This window comes from Anser cygnoides, chromosome 3 (genome assembly GCF_040182565.1).
Source record: "Anser cygnoides isolate HZ-2024a breed goose chromosome 3, Taihu_goose_T2T_genome, whole genome shotgun sequence".
NCBI classification, from domain to species: Eukaryota; Metazoa; Chordata; class Aves; order Anseriformes; family Anatidae; genus Anser; species Anser cygnoides.
In genome coordinates this window covers 85,222,307-85,249,086 of record NC_089875.1, presented here as the reverse complement: position 1 = coordinate 85,249,086, position 26,780 = coordinate 85,222,307, and the positions used below count along the sequence as shown (strand labels likewise).

General features: G+C 41.5%; 2 protein-coding genes across 25 annotated transcripts in view; one reads left to right on the top strand and one right to left on the bottom strand.

Annotated features, from left to right (window-relative positions):
- SNAP91 (synaptosome associated protein 91) overlaps positions 1–24,723 on the bottom strand; it is a 72,828-nt gene extending 48,105 nt beyond the window's left edge. For 6 of the 24 annotated variants that reach the window (XM_066994584.1, XM_066994592.1, XM_066994585.1 and 3 more), the window contains exons 1-5: positions 23,747–23,992; positions 23,111–23,264; positions 3,314–3,456; positions 2,235–2,310; positions 682–784 (exon numbers count right to left, since the gene is read on the bottom strand). In XM_066994584.1, the coding sequence (XP_066850685.1) occupies positions 682–784; positions 2,235–2,310; positions 3,314–3,456; positions 23,111–23,240 (452 nt within the window). In that variant the 5' untranslated portion in view covers positions 23,241–23,264; positions 23,747–23,992. Of the gene's footprint in view, positions 1–681; positions 785–2,234; positions 2,311–3,313; positions 3,457–23,110; positions 23,265–23,746; positions 23,996–24,467 lie in introns of those variants that run through there. The other 18 variants (XM_066994582.1, XM_066994595.1, XM_066994597.1 and 15 more) reach the window with 8 other exon arrangements.
- Positions 15,657–26,780, top strand: part of CYB5R4 (cytochrome b5 reductase 4) — a 100,227-nt gene continuing 89,103 nt past the window's right edge. Inside the window, exon 1 of the mRNA XM_066994607.1 lies at positions 15,657–15,701. Within this exon, the coding sequence (XP_066850708.1) occupies positions 15,672–15,701 (30 nt within the window). The 5' untranslated portion in view covers positions 15,657–15,671. The remainder of the gene's footprint in view (positions 15,702–26,780) is intronic.

The window sequence follows — 26,780 nt, the reverse complement described above, 5'->3', positions numbered from 1 at the left end:
AGTCAGTATAGTTATGCTATAGTTATAGTACAGTCGATACTACAGTATAGTTAATGCTTCAAGAGATATCTAATGCTATGGAAGACCCAGTTAAGAGACCAAAAAATGTTCTGTCAAATACCAAGATGCTATTCTGAACATGGTTAAATTTTTTCAGATTTTTTTTTTTTTAAACACAACCCTTGTGGCAAACAAAAACAGGAGTTTGTAGCCCTGTTCTGTTCAGTTTATAACCATTTGCTAAGTTGCCTCCTAAGAACTTCAGGTGTTCACTTGATTTTCCTTCATAATTAGACATCTTTCTTATGGAAAGCATCTGGAGTGATGAAACATCCAAAATATAGATTCAGAGCATTTCCTTTCCCAAATTCTAAAACACAGTTTCCCTGCAGCACAATTCATTAAGAGTCAGATTTAACACCTAGCACTAAAAGCTCCCAGTTCTTCAAGGCACCTTAATTTGGTCTTCAATATTTGGCTTAGTACCCACAGTCTTTCCTCTTCACCTTGTGTAATTTTAACCAATTATAAATACCTAAGAAATCCAACCATTTTGGTGTTTCATTGTGGCTAAAAAAAAGAACTTAAGTCATTAAGAAAATAAAATTAAGCATAATGCCATAAATAGGGTTTTTATGTGTCTGGCAACCCGACCAGTTTACATATCTAAACTTTGCTTACCCTTTTTTCACTCTTGCAAAGTCAAATGCCATTTGTCTGTAGGAAAACGCTTTTTCATTCAAGTATCTGCTATATCGCCTTATAAAGGTGGACATGTCATAACCTGCAAACAAACAAACAAACAAACAAAATAGGTACATTTTACATTTAATTTGTATGCTTGTTTGGAGGTTCTTTAGTAAACAGTAACATACAGTCAGCATACCCTACAATATACAACTCCACATACAGAACTGGCATCAGAAGACATCTTACTGCCTCTGAAGAAAACACAGTAGTGCAGCAACGAAACAATCTACTACTGCTCTCTACTGCTCTCATACATCAACAGATGTATGCAATGCACCAATGGCAGGGTTCCTGTGGAAACCTACTAGTGGCTACTACAGAGTTATGTGGTAACATGGCTTGATGGTGAAATTAGTTACCCCCTTCTGTAAACACGAAAAATGCCAATTTAACAGAAAGATTATACTTAACTGGTATATGGCTTCTATGATTGATTTCAAATTACAACTCCCATTTTTCTACATACATCAGTCCTGCCAGTTCTTACATGGACCCTCAAAATTCCCCCAACTAGATTTACTAGAAGAAAGAAATTATGTCTGCATTCACAGATATTAGTGAAGTTGTTACACCAGAGATGTTCAAGGCACATGATATTGGGCAAGCAGCCTCAAACTTCAATAGCCCTTAAGTCTATAAAATTTCTGAACAGTTAGAATTACACTCTGTTTTTTCATTCAATGTTTCTTCTTCTAAGTTACTGAAATGTATGCAGAAGGTAACTGATTATCCTCTTTGGTATGGGTCCTTTTTTACTACTTTCCTTAAAATCCACATCCCTCAACTTAGTCATCAACCGTATTTTTCCTTAATATCTCTCTATGTTAAGCATCTCTGTCAGCTCAGGCTTATTACTACCATTTTCTGATGATTCATTATCTATGACACTGGTGTGTTATCTACAAAACTCTAATGTAAGTTTAGAGAGATCAGCAAAGTACACAAAAGCATGCATTGAACAGAATTCACATTTGCCAAATACCAGTATTGTTGAACATGCAAATCATGTTTTGCTTGGAGAAACAGAGGTTTAATACTATGGGGGATTTGTTCCTGCCCTGTGTAACTATTTATAAAAGACACTTAAGTCTTTTTGGTTTCACATGCCTCCAACAAGAGACAAAGTAACATGGCATTACTTTATCTTGCCCATTATTATAGCATTGTACAAATATCCACCAACACCTGCTGCACTACAAATTTTCTCTCTTCTCTAGTAGAGCTGCCATAAAACAAGTTTTTCCTCCTTCAAATCAAGGAACAAGAAGATTTCACTAATACACCTTTCATTTTGCAGGAACTGAGAAACATTGTTGTGAAAGTATCCAGGAATTCCCATTTAACTTGAGATCCTGTATTAAGTACTTATAAAAATGTGCTACTGAATCATTTTTATATTATTAACTTCTTATGAATGGAGAATCAAATTAACAATAGTATCTTATTTAGGATCTTACTAAGGTAATAGGCATGAGTAGGCTTACCATGAGATCCACTTTTGTCCAGAAAATTGCTGAGGTTGAACAATGTGTTTCTAGATGCCAGATACTGAATGAATCTCTGCAACACAAAGTTATTTCTTATCACAGGCTATATCTGAATATTTTGTACCTCCTAGCAAGAAGACTACTAGTCTAGCTCTAGTATACGCACATGAAAACCCAGATTTTTTTTCACAGCCTACTATACTTTCCTCAAAACATTTTTCATCCATTCAGATTAATTATGTTTAGCATGAATCTCTTCTAAATATCCTAATGCATACTTAAAAACAAATTCTGTACAAAATATTGATCAGAAGGAAGGAGCGGTAAGAACTGCTAATTCTTAGAGAGATTTGAGAAAGCATGAGATTTATTTGCTTACAAAGCAGCATATCCAGGCGAGTCCCAGACTTATTGATCCATCAGCCTTAGGCCTTCAGCTTAGCAGAAACCAATTTTAATAACTAGTAGGCCCCACATTGAGTACCAGGACTAAGACTGAAATGATCATGGAAAACAAATCAAAGTGTTGGCCCAAAGTTGGAACATAAAAAGAGGACAGGAGGAAAAAGCTTACGCTGCAGCATCAGAGAAGTTCATTGCAAGAAAATACTTTATATATTGCCAGGGAGGAATTGTTTTACAGTCATACTAAAGCACTATGATAGTACACATATCCTCAAACAATGATTTTGACTCTTTAGGTCATTAATATCATAACCAATTATCATGCACATTCAATGCACAGAGTGAGATGGGCCATCAAGGATGCTAAAACTGTCGGAGCTTCTTTTTAGATTTTGTTCATCATTGATAGAAGTCCCAGGTAGTCTTTAATCCTGCATCATTCTGTCTTCAGATAGTCCATAAATTCTGTGACCATATTAAGAGGCTGCTGCTTGCTCTTAACGGTATAGATAATATAGACAAAGATACAGATAATCAGCATGATGGTAAAGGTAAGTTTGGAAGTTTGTTTCTCATAAATAATAATTCTTGACTTTTTTTTTTTTTTCTCAGGTCCTTACTGGTTCAGAGAGATGCCTTTGTACTACAAACATTTTCAGCTTTATGCTTACCTCATTGCCATGAACCATTAGATGATGTGTGGTAACTAAGGCTTTGAATACAACCACCCAGCTACTATTTGTTGCTCGCTCAAAAAGTGTATCAGCCATCTGAGGAATATTCACATTTGTTTCATTAGTTGCTTGGATCAAGTCTGTAGGAGAGACAAAAGGAAGGTGTCAGGTGCTACAAACAAGACAAAAAATTTTGCAGCATGCCCAACCTCTCAGCCTACCTGGCTGCAGGTCATAGTTGTGAAAAATAGCAAGTTCAGCACTTAAACTCTACATTTAAAATATATATTATTTATATCTTTGAGGTTATAGCAGTGCATCCTGACAATAACACTGATCTCTCCTAACCAACAATACTAGCTTTCCAACAATTCTTTCCTGAGCTATGCCGCAACCCTTCTCCATCTTCACCCCAGGTGACTGTAGAGTACACGATGCCATGTGACTACTGCTTGTGGGTTTTCAAGTTAATTGTGACAGTTCATTGTCTCTGGATTAGATTAATAAGTATTATCAAATTCTCCATTTACAGACAGTACAGCAAGCTCACTAAGCCCAGTCACACCAGCAAAAAGATGTATCATCAGAAATTGAAACTCTAGCCATCTCAGAGGTTAGAGTTTCATCAGCATGCTACAGCACACCTCCTAGAGTCTTTACAGACCTAGAGAGCAGAAGAGTGCATTCAGGCATGCATTAATACCTCTTCAACTTTAGGAAAGAAAGCAAAGATAGATATTGGCTTCTACTGAAGCATGAGTCCTGAAATTAAGATAAATACTTAATCAAAAGTAGTAGAGCCACTAGCATCTCTATCCCACCTCTATTGAAAGGATCATCAATTTATTACACCTGTTACATACAGATACTTGCTAGGTATCTGGCAATGACTTTCTACAAACTATTACCTAGATTTTGTGATGCAGTTGGAAACTGCATACCACAACTGCATGACTAAAACCTCTGTGATACCATACACAGCCCTGACTTCATGCAACACAAACAGCACAAAACAAAGACCTAATTGTAGAGCTGAAACTTAACCTTTGAAGACCTAAGTAAGAGAAGTTAAAAATTAAAAAGTTCAACTCCTAGACTAATCGGTATCTCCATTACTAATGAAAATGGTCATCTTTTACTTTTTCCTGAGTAACCATTGTTAATAATCTTCCACATATTTCTCCCTCCCCTGCCCCCGACTAGAAATGTTCATTTCACTATTCAAGTCATTCAGTGACAACAGATTTTCTACCCTAGAGGTAAACATGCTATTCTGCGACTGATCCTTGCACATCTCAACTATGTGCACCTGATGCAAACGCTACAGTAGTTCAGTTCACCAGGTCAGTAGGGTTTCCACTTGCTTTCCCTCCCCAGCACAACCTTATATAACAGAGGACATTAATGCTGCTAAGAGCAGAACGCCAAGGTTCGGGCTGCTGTGAAACTGCTGAAACTGCTTCTGCAGGGCAAGAAAAGTCCAGAGGACACTTCAGCCGAAACAGACTGAGTTGCGTCAGCTTCTGAGAACCACCTTGCGTGATCCGATACCCACTCTGCAGTACTAGAAGCATTCAGAAGTTTAGTAATTTTTCTTGAAGCTTTGGCAAATGATTTTTTTTTTTTAACTTCTGTTGAACAGACTCCTTTAGATAGAAGAAATCTATAGCTCAGTCAGAAGCCTAGGAAAACCATAGTACTTGTGTTTAAAATTGTCTTTTTGAATGGGCATAAAAGTTGCAAGTTGTCTTCAGTTTCCTGTCAGTGGAATAACTTGTTTACAGCTACAGAGAAACCAAGTTTAATTTTTAAGTGTTTCTTAATTTTTTTGGAGTTTTTTGGTTTTTTTTGGAACACCTTCTGAAATGCATGGTTAACTTCTGTAGTCTCAGCAATACTACCCTTGAAGGAAGCAGTTCTGCAGACTAAGTATTGCAGTAGTAAAGTCATACTATTGAATGACAGCAGTTCAAGCTCACAGAGCTCTAACAATTCTCCTTGATCTTGCTGCAAAAACAGGCAAATAATCTTTTATTCTGCAATGCCAATTAATGAATTATAGAAGACTTTGATCAGTAACAGCCTAGAAACAAGCCACAAGCAGCTTGCTTGTTCTTTACCACACTCAGAGGTTTTGCTTCAGACAATAGCTTTTGTCCTTAGCGTAAGGGAAAAATGCATCAAATTTGCGAGCTCTCAGTCTCAAGTTGCAGTACATAGCTCACTACAGAAGAGAGGTGGTATAAGTTGTGTATTCTGTCTGTGGGTGTTAGATAATGAAACCTCAGATGAGTCCACCCACAGCAATGCTGGCATGGCAGGCTGGAACGCACGATTCATACACACTGCTGCAGCACTGCTTCTAAAAACACTCAGTCATTTCTGATCTGCTCTGAATCGCTGGAGGGTACAGCATCTGAGTCTGCAGCTCAAAATGTTTTAGGACATGAGTAATTATAGTATGCCGAGGAGGGAAGTATGATTAAATTTAAGTGTACTACTTTCAGTGAGCAAACGAAAAAAGAATTAAACCACACATGAATATTTTACTTGTCATCTGAAGGGGGAGGGGAAATAAATAAATGAGTAAGTTAGCTAGTTAATTCTGTTCAGTCATCATGCAGAGTTAAGGAATTCAGGTTTCCCAGTTTTCTTTCTACAACACTGCAAAGCCTTCTCTTAATTAGCAATTGTCAGTATCCGGAGCTACTGACAAGCATCGCTAAACTTACTGAATTCTGAGCAGAGTTTGTATGGTGGCTAAATGGAATTTTAAGATAAGAGTCAGCAAAATTAACTTGTTTTCAGTGTGACAGTGAAGAATAGATATGAGGAAAAAGAAAAAGAAAACAAAAAAAATCTAGAAACTACATTTTCATAAGATATGCTTATTCAGACATTTACTGTCAGCACACAATCTTAGTTTTCAAAGTGGCAATAAAGTTCAGAGTCTTCTAAGCAAGTCACAGGTGGACTTGTTAATATGAAAGAGGTAATAATAAAAACTACTGGATGAAGAACAGCCCATTGGCAGCCCTATTAAACAATTTTGCAAAGTTGATTCTGGTTGAGATACACAGAAGTAGGATGAATGAGGATTAAAGGCAACTTCCTGATGAAGTTTCTACTACCGCAAACATCCATAACGAGTACACTGACAGCTAATAACCAAACCCAGAAACTGAGTTTGGATACAAGTTGCAGACAGAGTAAGAGTCTGGGAATTCTACAGCAATAGCAGCAAGTGCTTTCAGTGCTACTTTCAAACAAGTGTAGTTGTTGGAGAGTAAAGACCTATACCTTTCCCTTGAATTAATTCGTTTACTGCAGGAATAAGTTTTGCCAAATTTTTGGTACAAATTGCCAAATCAAGGTACATGACTTCTTCTTTTCACATCTTATTAGGTGATATTTTGAACAGTCAGTCCAAAGATCCTTGTTTAAATTATATGTGTAATTTGGACTTTCAGATGAAAAAGTGATGTGCAACAGAAGAAAAAAAAAAAAGAAAAAAAAAGGATGTCAGTTCTTTGACAATAACTTAAATTTGAACAGCAGCCTTTAAACTCCTTGACTAGCCAACTTTTTAACCCAGTCTTGAGATATCTGCAGTTTAATCAGGGAAGAGAAGTAAGGCTAGAGCATGACTAACACCTTCATTAATAACAAGACAAGTCTATCAACTTGAGGAAGATAGGGAGAGTTCACTGAGAAAGATGGAAGTTAAGACAACTTAGCTCCTCATGATCTTTGAAGGATATGGCTAGTTTTGGTGTTTGTTAAGTTTTTTGGGGAGAAAAAAGAGAATACCCAAAGTTTCACTGTATTCAGAATTTCAGACTGTAGCCTCATTAAAAACTACTTCCTCATTTTAATGTTTTGGTTTGTTATGTTGTTGTTGTTGGAATGAGAGAGAATCTACAACACCTTAAAAGACCTTCTTCATTCATTCATTTACATTTTCAGATTTTATTCTGAATCTCCGATTTTTATTTTATTTATTTTTTCTTTTTAACTTTCAATTCTTTAATAGACAGACTTGGGATTTCCCAGTTCTAAGTAAATTATTCAGAATTTACATTCCAGTATATAGTGAAATAGCAGTGTAGCACAAGAACTCTGTTCAGGGGGATGTTGGTGCCAGCATAGCAAGAGCTAACAATTCCAGGTTGAATTAACATGCGAGCTGCCTCAACATCTGAGCTGTGTCACACATTCAGTTCCTAAATTTTGCTGAATCTCTCTGACAGTAACCCTACACCTCTCCCCCCCAACCTTTCTTACCATTCCATTGAACACTACAGTAGTCTTCAGAAGTAATTTTTCTTGCTTATAAGAATTTGAACACATTGAACCTACAGAAAAGGAAATGAAGGACTATTCCAAATCTGGGCTAGTCAAGAATGGAAAGAAGGGTCTTAAAGTAAAAGTTTAAAAGCCTCAACAAAAAAGCTAAGTGGCCAAGTAACAGTAGAAGTCGTCCCTTGCAAGACATTAAACCGTATCAGGAAGCTACTACACTGTTGTGCTAACCAACGCAAGAGCTGAACTTCCCGGTCTACAGAAGGCTGGCCACAAAACAGCACTGAAAAGCAGAACAAATTTATTGGCTTCTGTTTCTCCAGAAATTGCTCATGAGAACTTGAGATGATTTTAATATTATTAGCTCCGACTATCAAGCAATTCCAAAAATGAGAGTCAGAAAGTTATCTCTGGGCATAAAGTTTAGCATCTACTACTCTTTTCACCCCCAGCTTGCTCTATCTCCAAACATACAACATAATATGACCCTATGAAGAACTGCAACTCATGCTGTCTCCTCCTTCCTCTTCAGAAGTCTGCCTCAAGAGTTAAGTGCATCTCACCCAGCAGCATTATTGAAGTCCATCATCTTCCAGAGATTGTCTACACTCTTTCATGCCTATGCCAACTCTATAAACCTAAATCTTCCACAAAACATGTGTTCTCCAGGTACTATAAAGACATTCCCTCTAATGCACATAGCCTATGTGACTACAAATACTTCAGGAGATTATGATGTCCTCCCTCCAGCCTTACCTCACAGACCTCCTTCCCTAACATACCACCGCCCAAATTCATCCTTCACCAAAACAACTGTTATCCAATTTCTTTGTCTGCCTCCTCATAGGCATACTCATACTAGTCACAGTATTAAGAGTTTTGCATAAGAGAAACAGTTTTGTCTTCCCTATATGAAGAGTCTGCAGAGAGACAGAGTACAGAGTACCAGCAGACTTCTCTGAGACCTTCCTACAAATATTTCTCAAATTAAGAGTTTAATTAGCCTTAGACTCATCTTCTTATCCTACTATTCCTTTTCAAATACAGAAGAGCACCACTTTCTAAATCACCAAATCTTGATTTTGGAAACAAGACTGAAAAATCTACTGCCCATATACATTGCTGCGTCTTATTCCAAGGCACTATCATACAGTCTGTACCCTTCCTTCCCCAGCATACCAAGCCTATAAGTTATCTGGAAAAAATCCGCCCTAGCTCATTAACAGTATTAAAGCAGCTACATTGGATTTTTGTCCCTTTCAGTTTTCAATGATACATATATATATATGGCTTTTCCTCCTGAGAGGTTCAGGTGCAATTCTCTTGGAAAGTGGAAATAGAAGCCAACTGCCAGGTAATTTTCTACTAGATCTGAAAGGATGTAACCCTAAGTTGCTTGGCTCCCCTAAGTACTAAAAATGGGGAAAAGGTGTGATAATACTGTGTTAAAAAATCTTGCAATAATCAAATTAATGTTGCATGAACTACGAATACTTTCTGTTTAAAAGAAAAAAAAAATCCAAAACTTATAGCTCCACTGACAGCAGAAGAATGCTTCACCTTTAGTGTTTATATTTGAATTATCTCCTTGAAGTTAATGCAATTGAAAGATGACATTCAGACCAGACTACAGCCACGGCAGCTTTGTCAAGTGACTTCACAGTGGGAATAGCCTTAATGATTAAGAATGGAATCTTTTTGCCTGTCCAAAGAAGTAAGAAGCTCACTTTTGAACCTTCCTTGTACAGAATTCACTTGCTTTGATTTACCAAAGAATTTGTCTCTGGCAAGAATGCAGGTTCAGCAAAGAAAGGGGAAGAGGAGAAATCTCCACTTTTATGTTCCCTTCCTGCCTTCCAGAACTCCCATTTCAGTGCTTCCCTTCACACAAATCCTGTCCACAACTAGTTCAACAGATACGTGTCTTTAGTAGAAAAATACAAGTAATGAGCAATTTTCCTTGTGTCAACAAGAAATACCAAGTTATTCTGGAGCTGAAAGTACCACTGCTCTGTTTTGCTGATTCACTACAACTAGCAGCTGAGCAACATATCGCCTTTGGATTTCTCGGACATTTCGGACATTTCTTGGACAACTCTCAACAGCTTAAGATATACAAAAATGCCACTTGTATTTGGTTGACACCAAATGATAAGGTTAGTTCATAAAAGCAATTGCTTTGGAGAAATGCCATTCTCCATCCTATCTTAATATAGCATCTTAGATGGGGAAAAAAAACAAACAAAACAAAAAAACACTACTACTATTAGAAGTAGAAAGCCTTGTATTAACTATTTTTTGCTAACTAACTTTTTGCATAAAAAATAACTTTTGTCCATCATGGCAAGTTTCATACCTCATTCTACAAGCCAGCTCCTTCATCAGTTCAAGCCTAGAAGCCTTAGCCAAAACACACATTAATTTACCACAGTCACAACCACAGCACACATTCACAACCACAGCCCCATTGGTCTCTGTACTGCCCTATACAAAATCCACGGTCTTGTTGCATACACAAAAACAAGTTTTATCCGGATATATAGCTGCAAGATTATTTCTTAGAAGTATAGAATCTAATAAGGCCTAGTACAGTTACTGCTGTAACTGAATACCAGAATTCCAGCTGTGAATATCCTTCCATGAGGGTGAACAACACCTAACATTACCTGTTGGCTATATCAATTCGTTACTCTTATTATTTGGCTGTTTACTGAACTATCAAAAACCACCAGCTGCAGCTTTTATCCGGAACAGCACAGCTACACTGGAAAAGGAAGGGTTCTGTGTTTGCCACAGTGGTATGGGGTCATTTACTGTAATCTCTGCCCTAGAGCATTTTCTAATTAGCCTTTACATGTTGTGCTGATCGTATACTCCAACCATATCTGGCAGAAAGTGGTAATCAATGGAGGCATGGTTCACGAGCTATTTGAGTTGCCATGCTGCCATCATTTTTATTCTGAGAAGAATAAACTCTTTTTAGTGCTTTCCACCCCCAAGAAGATCTACTTTCCTGAGAAAAACATTTGCATTTAATAAACATCTAGAAGCAAAATTTTCACTAGCCTACCAACCCTGCCCAGAACAGCAGTTTGTAATTCACTGCAAGTCTGAATTAGACTGAAGATATATTGGAAGCAGCCTGATGTTTTAGCTCCATTGCTTAGCTGTTACACACTGAATACACAGAAAAAAATGAGGGTGGGGTTGAGAATGTGCAAGCAACTTCAGTGGTATGTTAATTAGCTACTGCCTGCCTGATACAAACAGGTCAGCTGAGTAGGCAGCCCCAGTGGCTGACAGATCTAACTTCCAATAGCCAGATAGGGTGCCACACTTTTTCAGCTGCTTCAGCAGGGTTCTTTTAAGAGTCCAGATATTTTGTCAGTGGATGTCACAAGATGATATAACCTTCAGTATAGACAGCCTGAAAAATAACCAAACAAGACCGAAGTGCCTGTGCTCCATTGAGCTGGCAAGCACCAAATGCTGAGAATGGGCTGAAATTCTTAACTGTGAATGAAATGTGCACAGCTATGTAGACAGTCCCACTGAAAAAGTGGACATATCTACAGGAAAAGAATACCAAGTGTTATACAAACTTGTCCATGCAGTCAGTGCAACAGTATGACTTTATACTCTCCTTGAGGCATATTGAAGCATAGTTGCATTAGCAAGTACTTTATAATATGGGTGTAAACATTTCAATCCATTTTGTCCCTTATCTGTAAGGCAACTAATAAAAAGACAGTAAGAGTTCCTAAAAGCAGAAGGCTGCCTCATATGCAAATGCTGCATCTTAAAACAGGTTTTACAAAGCTGACTGACATCCTTCGGGGTTAGAAGGAGTACCCTCTCTGTGCTAAAAGAACAAATGCAACAGGATGAAACTAAACACGCAATTCCTTGATGATTATTTTCTTACACCACACAAGTTAAACACAAATCCTCTCCTTCTGCCAGCCAGACAGGGGAGTTTAAGTCTCAGAAATGTTGAGAAACAAACTAGCAGTAGACTTGTCATTTCAACATAAACCTGCAACCTTTCACATACTGCAGATCTCTCAATGTTGCAAAAAATTCTGCTAATAAACTGAATGGAATATCCACCTGAGAGCTGGAAGATGCAGTTAGGACTACTAACTTTCAAAAGAAACTGACAGTAGTAAGTTGCTATCTAACAGCTCAAAGCCACCACTGCATCTGGAAGATGCATTTGCCACTGGCAGTGGAAATCTCGTATCAAGCTCCTGATGAGTGGGGAAGTTGGAACCTGTCAGGCAGGCTTAAATCCAGTCAGTAAAGCTTCGTGCAGTCACATCTCTAGACTGGAATACCAAGAAGTGTCAATTATACTCCTTAGCACACTACAGAGGTGAGTTTTGAAAGGTAACTTTTCATAATACTGCCTGAGCATTTTCCAGCCTCAGGGTAAACAGGAGGAAGTTCTTTAAGATCACCTACTGTACACGTTGCAACTTTCGCCTGTTAATACTCTTGCCATTCACAAACAGCAGAACGATTCAACATTTGAATAAAGCTTAGCAAAGCCAGGAAGACTCAATGTGGCTTAGAATGAAGAAACACATAAGAAAGTCATAGGCAAGGCTCACATATGAAAATAGTTTTCTGTTTTAGGAGCCAGAAACTAGGCATCACTCATGATAAATTGTACATGTTTTCAAAATACTGGCACACTAGATATGCTGACTTCCTCTGGCTTGCTGCCCCTTAGCAGAATGTACATTCTCCTATAAATGGGTTTAAATGAAGCTATAAAAGTTGGATTAAGAGCTATAGGCACAATTACTGTACTTTGGATTCCAGAATCATGCAGTAAGCTCCAAACCCAAGCCTTGATTTGAAAAGGTTGGGTTTTAAAACTCCAGGGTTGCTAAAGAACCGATGCAATGATTTGTTAAAGCTTGTGTCTATATTCAACCTCTATATAATGAGAAACAGCAGCCTTCAGAGTCAGGAAACAGGCCAGCTGGCTTCCCCCTTTCATATAAGTCCTACACTCTCCAAAATGAGAAGTGAAAGGAAGAATCCTTTTAAAAAGAGTTTGAACTCTCACTTAAGTGTATCTATGTGGGCTCTTTAATTATGTGTAAAGATGCATGCTGTAGCTAGTGAAGTCCTGCACCATGGCAAGATCACTGCCTCATTTTGAGGACCTCCCCAGAAACTTGTTGACTTGCATAAATTTTAAGGGTGTGGGCGACAAGTCAGTATGTTTTATTCATGCTTTGAGCAGTCGTGTCTTCCTCTTGTTTCTGTGGAGTACCATTTTAGAACATTCTGTAAACTATCAGATAGACTTAAGTGATAAAAAGAAACTATGCCAGAGCCACAAGAGCCTGCCAGTCTCTGCAGGCTAACAGCTGACCATCTGCTATGGAAGCATCCGCTGCCATTGTGTCATCCATGCTTGTGCCAAGCCAAGATTCAGTTTGAAGTGACTAAGTACACTGTCAGTTGTCGTGCCATGGTCTTATCCCACCTATTTAGCAAAGTTTAAGGCACTTTCTTGAAAGGGTATGTTCTTTGGTCCTTTAAATAATTGGTAGAACAATCTTAGCTCAAGTGAACGCCAAACTCTTAATCTACCCTTACCCGTGCTTCACATCTCAGCCATAACCTAGTCTCCTAAACACCTATAGGGGGGTGGGGGACCAAAAAAACCCAAAACACTGCTTTCTTTTTCACTCCTTCCTTAAGCCAGTAAAGAGAAATTAAAGCCACCTTGGCAAAGTACACAGCTCAACTACAGCATCAGGAGTTCCTGCCAACTTGCTGTCTACCTGTGGTAATTTCGCATATTGGCTTATGACCAAAGGAAAGGTTGACCGTCACGAGTCAGACTCAAGCTGCAGACACATCCTGTCAGCAACTTGCAGTTCTCATTACACATTAGGAGCAGGGTGTACTTTCCTGGTGGCCTTCAAGCATGGCCATGCCTGTGTACTCACACTATCCCCTCTGCAAATATACACCTTTGATTTTTATCAATAGCTAGAAGAAAAAAAAAAAAAAGGAAAGAAAAAAAAAAGACTCCAGCAAGCCAACTGACACACTGTCTCAGTTCAAATGGCCAGAGTACAGATTATACAAATATACAACATTAGCATGACATCAGGGCATTTCAGCATCCAATTCCTTTCATTAAACTAAGTTGAGATACAGATACAATCTAAAACAAAGCATGAAATCACATTACTCTGGACAGGGAGGAGGAGCAGGAGGGTATTTAGACTTGGTTAGTCTGGGAGTCAGTGGTAATATTGATGCCATTTGCTATATACTATGCCTAGGAATAAACTGCAAATCTCAGAGGCACCGTGCAATTTCCAGCAGCATAGAAAACACTGTTCTAGTATTCCATATACGTTCATGGTGATATGGTCAAGTCTTCCAAGGCTGACGTCCAATACCATTTGTAGCACTAGTCCAGGCTGCTGGTATACTCCCTCTCTAGTGGACTAGAACTGTCAACTGCTTCGACAAATGTTTCACAACCTGAAGAGATTAATTTTTATGAGCACAAGGACCTTACTGACTACTAGATATGAACCCACCCTTGCAAAACTTACTTCAAATTGTTTTCCAGAGAGAAGTAAATATGATCAAAATAGTGAAATTACAAATATTAAAAACAGTTTTAGGGGTCTAGCATGTGGTTTGCAAGGCTCCAGAAAAAAGCAGACAACCATACTCTGCAAAGTGACAAGCTAGCCTCTGCCAAGTATTCTGATTGCCTTCCAGCAATTGCCAACACCTGTTTTATTCAAGCCATCAAACTCTCATCCAAGCAAAATTTTGGCCACTAGGGAAGGTAACCAACCATGCTGAGTCTGATGGAGTGGGATACTCTAGCATCAACTCGCCAGTGAAGCTTCACACTGCAAACCTACTGGTACTGCTGACTCAGGGGAACACAAATACTGTTGCAAACCCTGCTGCTAATGATCAGTGCCTGCAAAGCTCCTAGCAAGGCTTCTTATATCATATCATTTAGTTTGAGTTCAGGGTTCAGACTAGTGCTAGATTACTCGTTCTTTTAGCACACTGGAAGTCCCATGCTGAGATTTCAACCCCAATTTCCCAGATTGCTTTATTCCTGGCTGTTCAGTTTTCATAGTATTTGAAACCCATCTCTCCAAACCAGGAAGAATATTATTCCTAATCTACATTGTATGTATTGAAGTATGGCAATTCAAGTTTCATCAGATACTCATTGGTGCAACTGATTTTATGCCTTTGATATTTTCCCTATGCACATAACAGAACTTGTCCTTTTCCAACCTAACCAACATTCTGATCTGTGCCTTGAAAATAAGCTCCAAAAAGGAACAGCACATATGAAGTTAATGATACTGTTTGGAACAATTGACTCATCCTTAGACTATAGTAAGACTAAGGGAAGGGATATAGTGCCTTCCCTCCATTCCCGAAAAGATTGGAGCCAGCTTATTCAGCAACACCATATGTGTGCAGCTGACTGCAGGAGGCCTTTCCTTTTTTTTTATTTATTTATTTATTTATTTTTTCCTTCAGGGGTACGGGGTGTATGTGGCGCAGTTTTGGTAGTGGGGGTGCTGTAGGGGCAGCCTGTGTGAGAAGAGTGGTCACTTTCATGGGCTATGTGTGGGGGATATCTGCTGTAACACCAGAGTGCCTCCTGCTCCACCTCTGACCTTGGTGTTCCCTCTACTTTTTTCTCACTTTCAACCCCTTCTCTGCTGCCTGGGCAGTAGTGTCTGACTTTTCTTAAATATGTTTTCCCAGAGGTGTCACCAACTCAGCTGTATCCTAAGATAGTGTATTGGGTTGACGTGTCAGAGTTTTGGTAGCATGGGTGCTGCAGGGGTGGCCTCTGTGAGCAGAGCCCAACCCATGGCAGATCAGAGCCAGCTCCAGCCGGCTCCAAAAGGGACTTGCTGCTGGCCAGAGCAGAGCCATGGAGTGACGCTGGGTGGGCCTCTGGGAGAGCAGATTTAAGGAAGGGAAGAAAATCTACTGTGCAACAGCAGCTGGGAGAAAGGAGTGAGAAATGAGTGAGAAGCAGCCCTGCAGACCCCAGGTCAGTGCAGCAGGAGGGCAGGAGGTGCTCCAGGCAGGCAGCAGCAGTTCCCCTGCGGCCTGTGGAGAGGCCCCTGGTGGAGCAGGCTGTCCCCCTGCAGCCCATGGGTCCCACACGGAGCAGATCTCCACGCTGCAGCCCGTGGAGGAGCCCCCGGTGGAGCAGGTGGATGTGGCCTGGAGGAGGCTGCGGCCCATGGAGAGCCCCCGCAGGAGCAGGCCCCGGGCCGGAGCTGCAGCCCGTGGAGAGGAGCCCACGCAGGAGCAGGGGGTCTGGGGGGAGCTGCCGCCCGTGGGGGACCCGTGCTGGAGCAGTTTGCTCCTGGGGGATGGACCCCGTGGTACGGAGCCGTGTGGGAGCAGTTGTTGAAGAGCTGCTGCCTGTGGGCAGCCCCCGCAGGCCCAGTTCGGGCAGGACGGCATCCCGTGGGAGGGACCCCGCGTGGAGCAGGGGCAGAGAGGGACCGTGAGGGAGCGGTGAAGATGAAGCATCAGGGACTGACCGCAGCCCCCATTCCCTGTTCCTCCTGGGAGGAGGTGGAAGAGGGTTGATGGGGGGGAAAGTGTTTTCAGTTTCACTGTTCTAGTCCACTACTGATAGGCAATAAATTATATTAATTTTTTACACTGAGTCTGTTTTGCCCATGTCAATAACTGTTGACTCATCTCCCTGTCCTTATCTTAGTCCCTGAGCCCTTTCCATTGTATTTTCTCCCCCTTTCCCTTTGAGGAGGGGGATTGAGAGAGCGGTTGTGGTGTAGCTCATCTGCCCAGCAGGATAAATCCACCACACAGGTCTGTGGTGGAGCTGGCTGTGTCTGGACCAGGGTAGCTTCTGACAGGAGACACCCTGCAGCCCCCTACTGCCAAGACTTCACCATGGACTTCCAATACTGAGGGAAACATAAGTAAGGCAGGAAGAGTGCCAGCAGCTTCAAGTATTTTGAGAACACGCAGAAAGATACCAGATGCAGGTGTGCCTCTGCTATATTACTATTTCTTCAGAAGAAGAGACCAATGGGGCAACAATTCTCTAATTGGTTACAGTTTCCTCTCAATTCAAAGACTATTCCCAGTAGAGCAGCTTCTCAGACCACAAGTGGGCCTCAAGATAGCAGAGGACTCCAAGGGGCTAGAAGGAAGAATCACCCACTGCTGCTGTTTTCTCTATGCAGCAAGAAGCATTGAAGATTAATAGCATCCAAAATGCAGAGTTATCATGGCTGCCATCTACTTTTAAGCACTTCAGAGGATCTTTCAAGAAACAGAGACATAGATGGATGGACCAACCAGTCTAACAGAGTACTTTCTTGGAGACTAAAGAAAAGTCCTCACTAGTTGGACAGGCATACAGAAGGTGCATACAGAAGACAGAAGGTTTAAGAGCCAGGTCAGGAAGTCAGATGCACAGATCAAATCAAACCGTGGAAATAAGAGTACAGATTTTTTAAAATTATTTTTTTTTAAAAAGACATTCAATCACTGCTGCCCAGGATCTAGCGGAGTAAACACTACTAAGCTGTGATGAGACATATTCAACTACTAAATAGAAGTGATGAAAACTAGGGACTAGTCACTGTATTATTGCTCTGCTCTTTCAGGAGAAGAAAAAAAAATCACATATCTTTTTTCATCTGTGCAGAACTAGAAAATGCAAGACTGCATTTATGTAAAAGAAAAGTAGCCACATGTCATACTGACCGTCTCATGAACAAAGGACTGCAAAGAAAGCAGAAAAGGCATGGTTACTCCATTATCAAGGTCTACTAACAGAAGTCACTACAGCAGAAAGGCCTTACTTCTCCCCAGACTGGTCATTCACAACCTTGGCAAAGCATGTTTAACAGGAGGATCTTGATGACTGTTGCAAACAGACTACAAATATGTCTTCAGCTGAGGGCAAGGAGGGTAGGACTTAACAATCTAACTTTATCAAGTTACACTGTTTAGATAAAAGAAAGTTTAATATTACACTATTTACCCACTCTTCTGTTTCCTATCCTCCCTTTCATTAAGCATTGTACCGTAAAACGGCAGAACAGTTCTGATGTGCAAGATCAAGTGATCCCACCCAATCTGAATCCTAAAATCTGTCATCAGCATGACATCAGGGCTTCCACCCCAGCTTCAAACATATTTTTAAAAAAGTATTGCTTGCCCAAGTCTTAACTTAATTAAAAGGGCAGCCTTCTGTTGGTACACATGCCTTAAAAACAGTATTTAAGTGGGACAAGGATGTTCTAAGAGCTAAAGTCACAGAAATATTCAGGATCAACTAATCTAAAAAGCCTTCATATCAGCTCTCCTTACCCGTGACAGATATTTGTATTCCTACTTAGAGATCTACCCATCTCCAAATGATGGAAGTCTTCAATACTGTTTTGAGAAAGCAGATGAGAGAGGTCCACAGAAATAGAGCACCATTCAGCATGGAGAGTGATGACAACTCCTCTCAGGAAAAAAAAAAATGCTAATCCATTACCCATTACTAAATGGATTACTTAAGTAAATAATTACTTGCTTGGAATTTTTCTTTTCCATTGTGAAAAAAAAAGAGATTCAGTAGGATGTCGAGAAGGAATTCACAATGCAGAGTGCAGCCCAGCTGCGAAAACAAAAACAAGACACTGTACTACAACTGATCTTCAATGACAATTTTCCAAAACCAGTTCTCTCATATATGGAAATTATGACAAATTATTTTTGTATATCTCTACGTACTTTAGTAGTTTCATTAGCAAAGTGTGAAGGATCAAACACAATTTGTACAGAGATTTGGTTCTCAGCAATTATTTTTTTTAGAAGATAATCCACAGCCATCAAGACAAAGCATCACCCAGACTGCAGAGCATTGCAGTACTCAAATGCCTGCACTACTCCCTTCAGAAAAGGGCCACAAGAGCCAACAGACCTGGAATGCTCTCCAAATTACCACAATAGCAAACAACTTCTGAAAGACACACTCAAGTAAATGTTAACAGGCGCCTTTGCTGAGTGACTGAAGATAGCTTTGCTGGTTTCCACCTTTCCCAAAATCCAGCCAGCAATATGTAATTTTGTAATCACACACAGTAATGAGACAGAGGTCCCTAAGAGTAACCTGTGGGAGTTTATATTTACTGAGCACAGGAAGAAAGCTTAACTCTTTGCTTCTGAACAATCAGCATTTCTGTTTCAATGCTGTAGAACACAATAATTCAAATTCCTTAAGGTCATCCACACAGTTTGAAGGATAAAAGCAAAACACTGCAAGGACAAGTACCTGTATCAGGAAAATACTGACAGCAGCCCTGCATTTCAGTTACCAATGTAAATTAAACTATAAATCTATTTTTAGAGTTTTTGTCAGCCACAGACGTGTGCCAAATCAGACCTGAGATGGAAATACACAGAATCATTTAGGTTGGAGAAGACCTCCAAGATCATCTGGTCCAACCTTCAATACGTTACTGCTCCCGCAATATACACCCAGGTCAACTCCATAGCCACTGAAAATTCAGTCCTGGTCTTCATCTGCTTTGTTTTCACTTTTCGTAAAAGTCTCCTGGCTTTCGATCAGGCCTCTGGAAGGGCCTTCTACCTCACAAGGAAGTAAGGAGGCATTACACGGTCTTTTTAGACTACACACTCCAGAACTTCCTCCTGCTGCAAAACAATTCACTTGACAAAACATAGTCAAGGAAAATCCCAGCCATTTCGATCCTTCTCAGAAACGGGAACTTGTTACAACCAACCACACATGCAACAGCCTCGCTGGTTTCCACTTCACTTCCCTAAAAGAAAAATCACTGGTCTGTTTCTGAGCTAAAACCTTTATAAAAGGAGCTCTGTTCAGATTTACTTATTTTTTTTCTGATCTATCATGTGTTTTATCATTTAAAAGTTATGTCCTTTCTCTGAAAGCTTCTCCCTGTTGATACCATCAGAGCCACCACATCCAAGTCTGGAAGCTGGCTTTTGCTTGCCCCACATAATCAAACTCTCAGTAAAGCATTAACACGTCTTTCAGAGCAATTCTGAGAAGGAAACTTCTGTGCCAGGCTCTAGGCTTGCCCTCCCAGTTGAATTACCAGAGCTCATATATCTTTAACACAGCCCATATATACCTCACCCACCCATTGCACAATGGCCCTTTTCACTGCTTCCAAAAAAATCTAGTTGCTAATCCCCATTTCACCATGTAAACGCTTCCCTTGCTTGCTGTATCTAATTGTAATTTATTTAACACAACACAATTAGCTGAGGGAGTTGAATCAATATCATTGTGCTAACTTTAAGACCTCTATCGGAATAAAGAAACTGCGGCAGGGGTGCTAACAGTTCGGTAAGTCCACAATGATCAGAGCTCTGTTGTGCTAACTGCAGCACCTTGCCCCAAACCATCACAGCGTCCTAGATTTATGCTCCTCTTCTCCCAACAGAGACTTGGGAATTTATTTAATGCTACCTAGCACTACTTCCATCAGTTGCTGAAAATTAAGTAGTATGAGAGCCGGAATTCAAGAAAGTGGTAAATCTTAGTAATGAATATTAGCAACCTAACCATACTTTAGTACTTCTGCATTACATAACAAGTCTGTGCAGCATCCAGAGTCCATGCCAAAGGACAGCAGCATCCATATTAAAGCCTGGACTTGTAAGATGTGCAAGTACAAAAAGTCACACAAAGGCAAACACTCAGCAGCTCAGCTTTTACTCATAGAAGACTCTTCATTCTATTCTCTTCTCGACACACAGGCACTCATGCTCAAATCGTGCTGTTTACTTGTCAGAGCAAGTTGCCTTTATTTAAGTTCTACTCACACACACAAAAAAAACCACCTTGTCATCTGCCACCTTTCTAAAAACCTACAGAACTAATACATTCTGTAGAAAAGTTATGAGGACAGGCATCATGTCGCATCCTCTCAGGACTACCTAATTCATGTTAAATAGTTGATCTTTCCATTTAATTTACAAAGCCCAGCTGCTAAGCAGGACACCGGAAGATAGAGGCCTGGTGTCATGTCACACAACCTAAGACGCCAAATAAAATTACAGAGATCCCTAAGGGCACAGTACCACCACGCTGACAGTTGAATCGTAGCTTTTAATAAAGCACAAGGTGATTGGAGCGCAGCTATCTTCTCTGGTATCTAAAGTCTTAGTCACTGAAATCCTTCACACCTCAACTCAAAACTTATCTTAAGGCACTGGCAAGTCTTACCTTGCATTCCCTTCTCCACATTTTCATACGCTACTTAACCAGCTGGAAATGCAGTCAGCCACGTGACTCAGAGCCCGACCTCCATCTAGCAGTACCTCCCGCATGTACTGAGGTATTGCTCTTTCAGAGGATGAACTTTTAATTTATGCTCTCGTTACAATGTAAGGCCCATTGTAACACTTGTTCACAAGATATACATCCGAGTTCAAGGAACTGCTTAACAATTCACAATTCTAAGGAGATGCCTCAGGTCTCAGAGCCTGAGAATATTTTCTCTTCTAAAAATGAACTTGATTTTTCATTTATAGTCCACAGTTTTGAATGTGTGTATCTCCCACTGACAAAATTCTGTCTTTAACGATATCGGATAGTTAAATGCTCAACTCTTGCATACAGCTTGGAAAACAGATGATAACACAGACAAGGATGTATCTTCCCAGGAAATGATCCTTTCTCTTTCTCCCATGCATCTTACATGTAGGTGGGTATGAAATTGCATAGAATATGACAGGCTTCAATCTCCTCCAGTCTCATTTTCTGAAGTAGTAATATTAGCACCAATATCCAAGCACAATCCCTTTCCAGACCCTAATATAGCGCTTGTAAACTATTTCTACCTCACTTTAATCCTGCCCATTCCAGAAAGTACTTTTATTTCTGTGTGTAAAATATGTGTATATATTAATATTAAACAGACATGGCATTGCTTTAATTACAAGAACTAAGCTTCTTTAAAAAAACTAAAGCTTCTAGTAACAGATACAGTAGGACTGTCCATACACAGCCTACAGATTGAGAAGCGTCGACAGCTACCAAACATCAACACAGGAGATATCAATAACCAAGAAGTTTATATTCAGTGGCTTATCTACACTAGTCAAAGGATATTTTTTAATAAACATACACACACACAAAAAAAAAAAAAAGTGAGACTATATGATATTAAGACAGCTGATCTATTTTAACAACAGTTTATGCTCAAGCCAGTCCTCAGTCAAGGCTGCTTACATCAGCATCTCATCGCCATACATAAAGAGTACGTCAGCCTGAAGGCTGACATGTGGGATGCCACTTATGGGGTTAGCTCTGAAGCCATTAGCACCAAGATCTGGAGTTATTTTCCAGAAGTAATACTACCTCCTTTGAAAATATACAGCATCATCAGAATTGTATTTACATGCACCTGCACCAGTATTATTTTGTAATGGACAGCAGCCAAGAGACTTCTTGGTAAAAAACCCTGCTTATCTTTACTTGAAAGCATTTCTTACCAGGTGTCCCTAGCATTTCAAAAAAAAAAAAAAAAGGAAAAAACACTTAGTTTTAGGCGACATTAAAACCTGCTGTTTCTATATTGAGTCCAAAGCAAGACAGAGTTACTACTGGTAAACAAAACCAATTAACATCATACAATTAAGTACTTTCACCATCCTAACTCCTTGGTGTCTCCAAGAAGGGGCTGACAGTGAGTGGGATGAAAAGAAAGAGAATTGTCAAGACAAAGCATTACTAGCTCACTGCTTTATAAGAAACATTTTGACTTCAACCTTGTCTCATGCATTAACTAGCTCATGCAAGTCCGGAATAGATTAAAAGTCTGTGAGACAAAGCCACCAGCCATCTTCAATAAGAGACGGTGGAAACCACCAAGGCAGATCGTGAAGTTGCTCTCAGATATTTGGGACCTCAGCAACAGCCCCTAAACTCTCCAGAGGCTGTTCCAACCCACAGCACAGTGCTATCGGGCTCCCTGACCGTTTCGACATGCCACCATCTAATGGAGATGGCCTTGCTCTTGTCAGTGCTTGGCCAGCTCCTGGCACAGCGTCGCTGTCCCTGCCCAGCACCATCCATCGCTGGGGAGGCTGAGGGAGGCAGTGACAAGCGTGTGCCCATTTTGCCATGGGTCCGATCCCCTCCGCTCCCTGAGGGACTCGGTGCCGGGAGGCACACTTTGCGCTGCCTTCCTGGCTAAAAGGTCAAGAGGGAAAAAAAAAAAATGGCTGAAAGAGCGGTATTATGCAATGTGAGGAGAAATGCAATAACAACTCATCCTCTCCTGGAGATTTCTCGTAACCCTTTCGATCTGCGAGCTGGATGACAGCAAGCACGGCAGCCAAAAGGCTCAAAGCCCCGTTACGGAGCGCCGCAGGCAGCCTCCTTAGCTCGGGGCCTCCGCTGCGGCTGGGCAGAGGGATGCTTACAGTCCAGGTGCTTCTTCTTGGGCCCCATCACTTCATGCGTGGTGGCTTTGCAGACGGCTCTGGCTACGGCTGATCCCGTAACGCTGTACTGAGCAGCTGCGATGCGATCCGTCAGCGTCTGACCCGACATCTTCGGTTCTCGCTGCTGCCTGCTCTGCAGAGGCGGAAAACACGGGAGGGGAAGGGGCTAGGCCGGCTGTAGGGCCGGAGGGAGGCGGGGGGCCCGCGGCCGCACAAAGCTCCCTCGGCATCCCCCCCTCCCTCCCCGCCGCCCCGTTGTGTAAGCCTTTCTGGGGCAAAAAAATAAATAAAAATAAATGGTATTTTAGACACCGCAGGGAGGGGGGGGGGGGGGGGGGGGGGATAACGATAAGCCCGAGATGGAGCACAAACAGCGATGAGACGGGGGGAGGGGGGGAAGGAAATCGCCCCCCCCCCCCCTCCTCCATCACCTGCCCGCAGCCTCCCGGGCGGGGGCTCGGCACGGCTCGGCACGGCTCGGCACGGCTCGGCACGGCTCGGCACGCCATGTTCCGCCTTCCCACCGCCTCCCCGTCCCCGTTTACCCCCCCCCCCCCCCCCCCCAGCAAAAGGTGCGGGTCGCCATGCAGCATCCCGGCGGGCTCCAGCACCGACCTGTCCGTGTGTCCGTGCGTCCTTCCCTCCCGTCCTCCTGCCGCCGCCGCTCCCGGCCCGGCCCCGAGAGCCCCCCCGGTGCGGTGCGGAGCGCTGCGGGGCGGTGCGGGGCGGTGCGGGGCGGGCTGCCCGCTGCCCCCTCCCGCCGCCACCGGGGATGCGCTGGGCGTCCACGCCCGGCAGCCGCCGCCGCCGCTGCTGCTGCTGCTGCTGCTGCTATTTCCAGCCTAATCCTCCCCGCAGCCTAATCCCCGCGTACTGCCGCAGCAGCGCCGCCCCCCAGCCCGGTGCAGGGGGCGGAACGGAGCCCGGCGGTGGCCCGGCGCAGTCAGGTGACAGCCCGGTGGCAGCCCGGTGGCAGCCCGGTGGCAGCCCGGTGGCAGCCCGGTGTGCCTCCCCCCCCACCTTAAAGGGGAGCCCCGGGGACGGGGGAAGGGGTGAGGGGGGGGTCTGGGGGCCCCAAAAAGGCAGTGGGGTGAGGGTAGGGGGGTGGGGGGGATGCGGTGGGACCCGGGCTGTCCTCTAGAGCTGGCCCGGTGAGAATCATCCTCCGCGAAAATTAAAAAATAATAATAATAAAATAATAAAAAATAGAAATAAAAATTAAAATAATAAAATTTAAAAACAAAAACAACAATAAAAATAAAAAAGAAAAAGAAACAAAACACACACACACAAAAAAAAAAAGAGAACAAAAATGAAAATGAAGAATGCAAAGCACCTTGCACAAATGGGGAAGTCTGGCGGAGCCGCTGATGCTGCCTCCGTCTGCGGTACGGTGCTGTGGATAAGTCTGGAAAGGATTCGCCGAGGTTTCCCCCAAACTGCACGCGAACTGGATGTTAATGATTTGATCAAAGCTGTCCTAAAGATGCCCCCTGAAGGGTTTTCTGTTTGATATCCCAAAGATCCCGGCCACAACGCCGTGCCACGCTAGGCGGGGGACGGAGGGTGCATCGTCCCCAGCAGCAGCCCGGGGCTTGTGCCGTGTCATTGAAGCCTGCCGGCGATCTGCCGAGTCTTCGGAAATGTGGCGTACATATATTAACATAAATCGTCTGAACTTAGTTTGGGAGTGAAGTGATTTAGGTGGGTGGGGCCTGAGTGAAATGGTGCTGGTAGCGATTACTTCAAGCTGCTGTTAGAACAAATCCAAGCAGACGACGTGCGTGTTGTTAATCAGCCGAAAAACCCGGTGTGTACACTCGGTGCACACAGATCCGTGCATGGGAAGTGATAACCGAGTCGTGTGGCATGCAAAGACACACTGCACCATTTTCATTTATCGCACCAGGAACACAATACTGCTTAGGGACTGTGCTCTGTGACAGTATGAAACAGCAGCTTTTTTACTACTACTTTTTTTTTTTTTTTTTTAAAACAGAACAACCCAGAGATTTTAAAGTCGTAGGTAGCCTGAAAGCTTGGGATTCCTGTTATAACAATGCTCAAAAGTTCAAGTTCTTTTTTCTATGGACAATCTCTTCCAAAATAACTGTTCAAATGATGCCTGTGTCCACTGAGGAAAGGTGTTTGTGTTCTCAGGCTCTCAATGCTAACTAAATCTCCTTCGTTTTTGCAGAGCAGATACAAACATTTGGATTTCCAGATTCAAGTGCTTTCTCATATGCAGTGTTTGAATATGGACAGGGATTTCATTTGGAAAAACACGTAATATGTATGTTACTGACTGCTGACCAGAAGCATTAGGTACCTGACAAATTTGAATATTCTAATATTTGAGAATTTGAGCCTCGTATATGAGTCTCATATTCCAATAGTGAGAATTGCTATAACCACAGTGTCCATGTTTGTCTACCAGCTCTATTCACCATCTTTAGCATTACGATAGCATACTATTACTATACAGACAAATTTTAGTAACGTTTCATTTACCCTAGAAGTGTTAATTTCCATTCATAGAAATTCAGCATTAGTGGAGTGCTATGGGGGAGCTAGAAGCATGCATTTGTGCAGGCATACACATAGTTTTCCCTGTGTACTTCACAGTCAGTTATTTATGTTGTAGTGTCAATTGATATCAGAAGAAAGAAACAGCTGGGAGCTACGGATACTTCATGATCCACTACTGGCATTAAGAATGACTCTGAAATCTTCTTGGTAGTACTGACAAGAGTGTGAATGTCTTGACTTTCAAAAAGACGTGAGGTTTCTTTTTAACTATTAAATTATCGAAGAAATAAAAAAAAAGTTTCAGAGTTTACTGGTTTCTCCCAGTAGAAATTTAGAATAGCTTCACTTGCTGCAAGTGAAATAGTTTTCAACTTTGCAGTAGAGAAAGTATGTAGTTAGTGATATAACTTTCTATTAATGTCCAGTGTACGTATTCTGAACCAAGCTTAATGTGAAAGCCTGGACAATTTCTGAATCCGTCCTTATTGTTATGAGCAATGTCAGTCACTGAGAGTCTCAACTGTACCACTAAAACCCATGATTGTTAATATTCAGCTCATTTTATATTTTTGCTTTGTCAAAATATTTAAGTAAAAGATAAATTAGACAATTTGTACTATTACTGTAAAATTTATGTATTGCAAATTGAGTTTAGAAGAAAGGACTTAAGAGATCCTCCAAATTTTTTGTTATAAACTGGCATGTTGCTAAGTCATGAACAGAGTATGCAAAAGGAAAACATTGCAAGATTTGTTAAATGCAGCAGTACAGAAACATTTTTAAGTTGTTAAATTAATTCATCTCCCATTATTTGTACATTCAGCAGCAAATAATCAGTTTCTTGAGTACAAACTATGAAAATATGTCGTATTTACATCCATATCATGTTTGGTCAGTACAGCTCTACAAGAGGCTCCTCTGTTCCTCTTGTTACAGTCAGCAGATGGACTTCCAGTGACCACTTTATACAAAGATTTTCTTGAGAAAAGCTGGGAACACTTGACCCTGAGAGGTTTGAGAGGTATTTCAAACAAATCTCATCCTCAACTAGCAGGATGCCTGAATTTCTTGAGCATGATGATTTTTCTAAAAAGCTAAGTTGCTTTAAAAGGGTGAGACA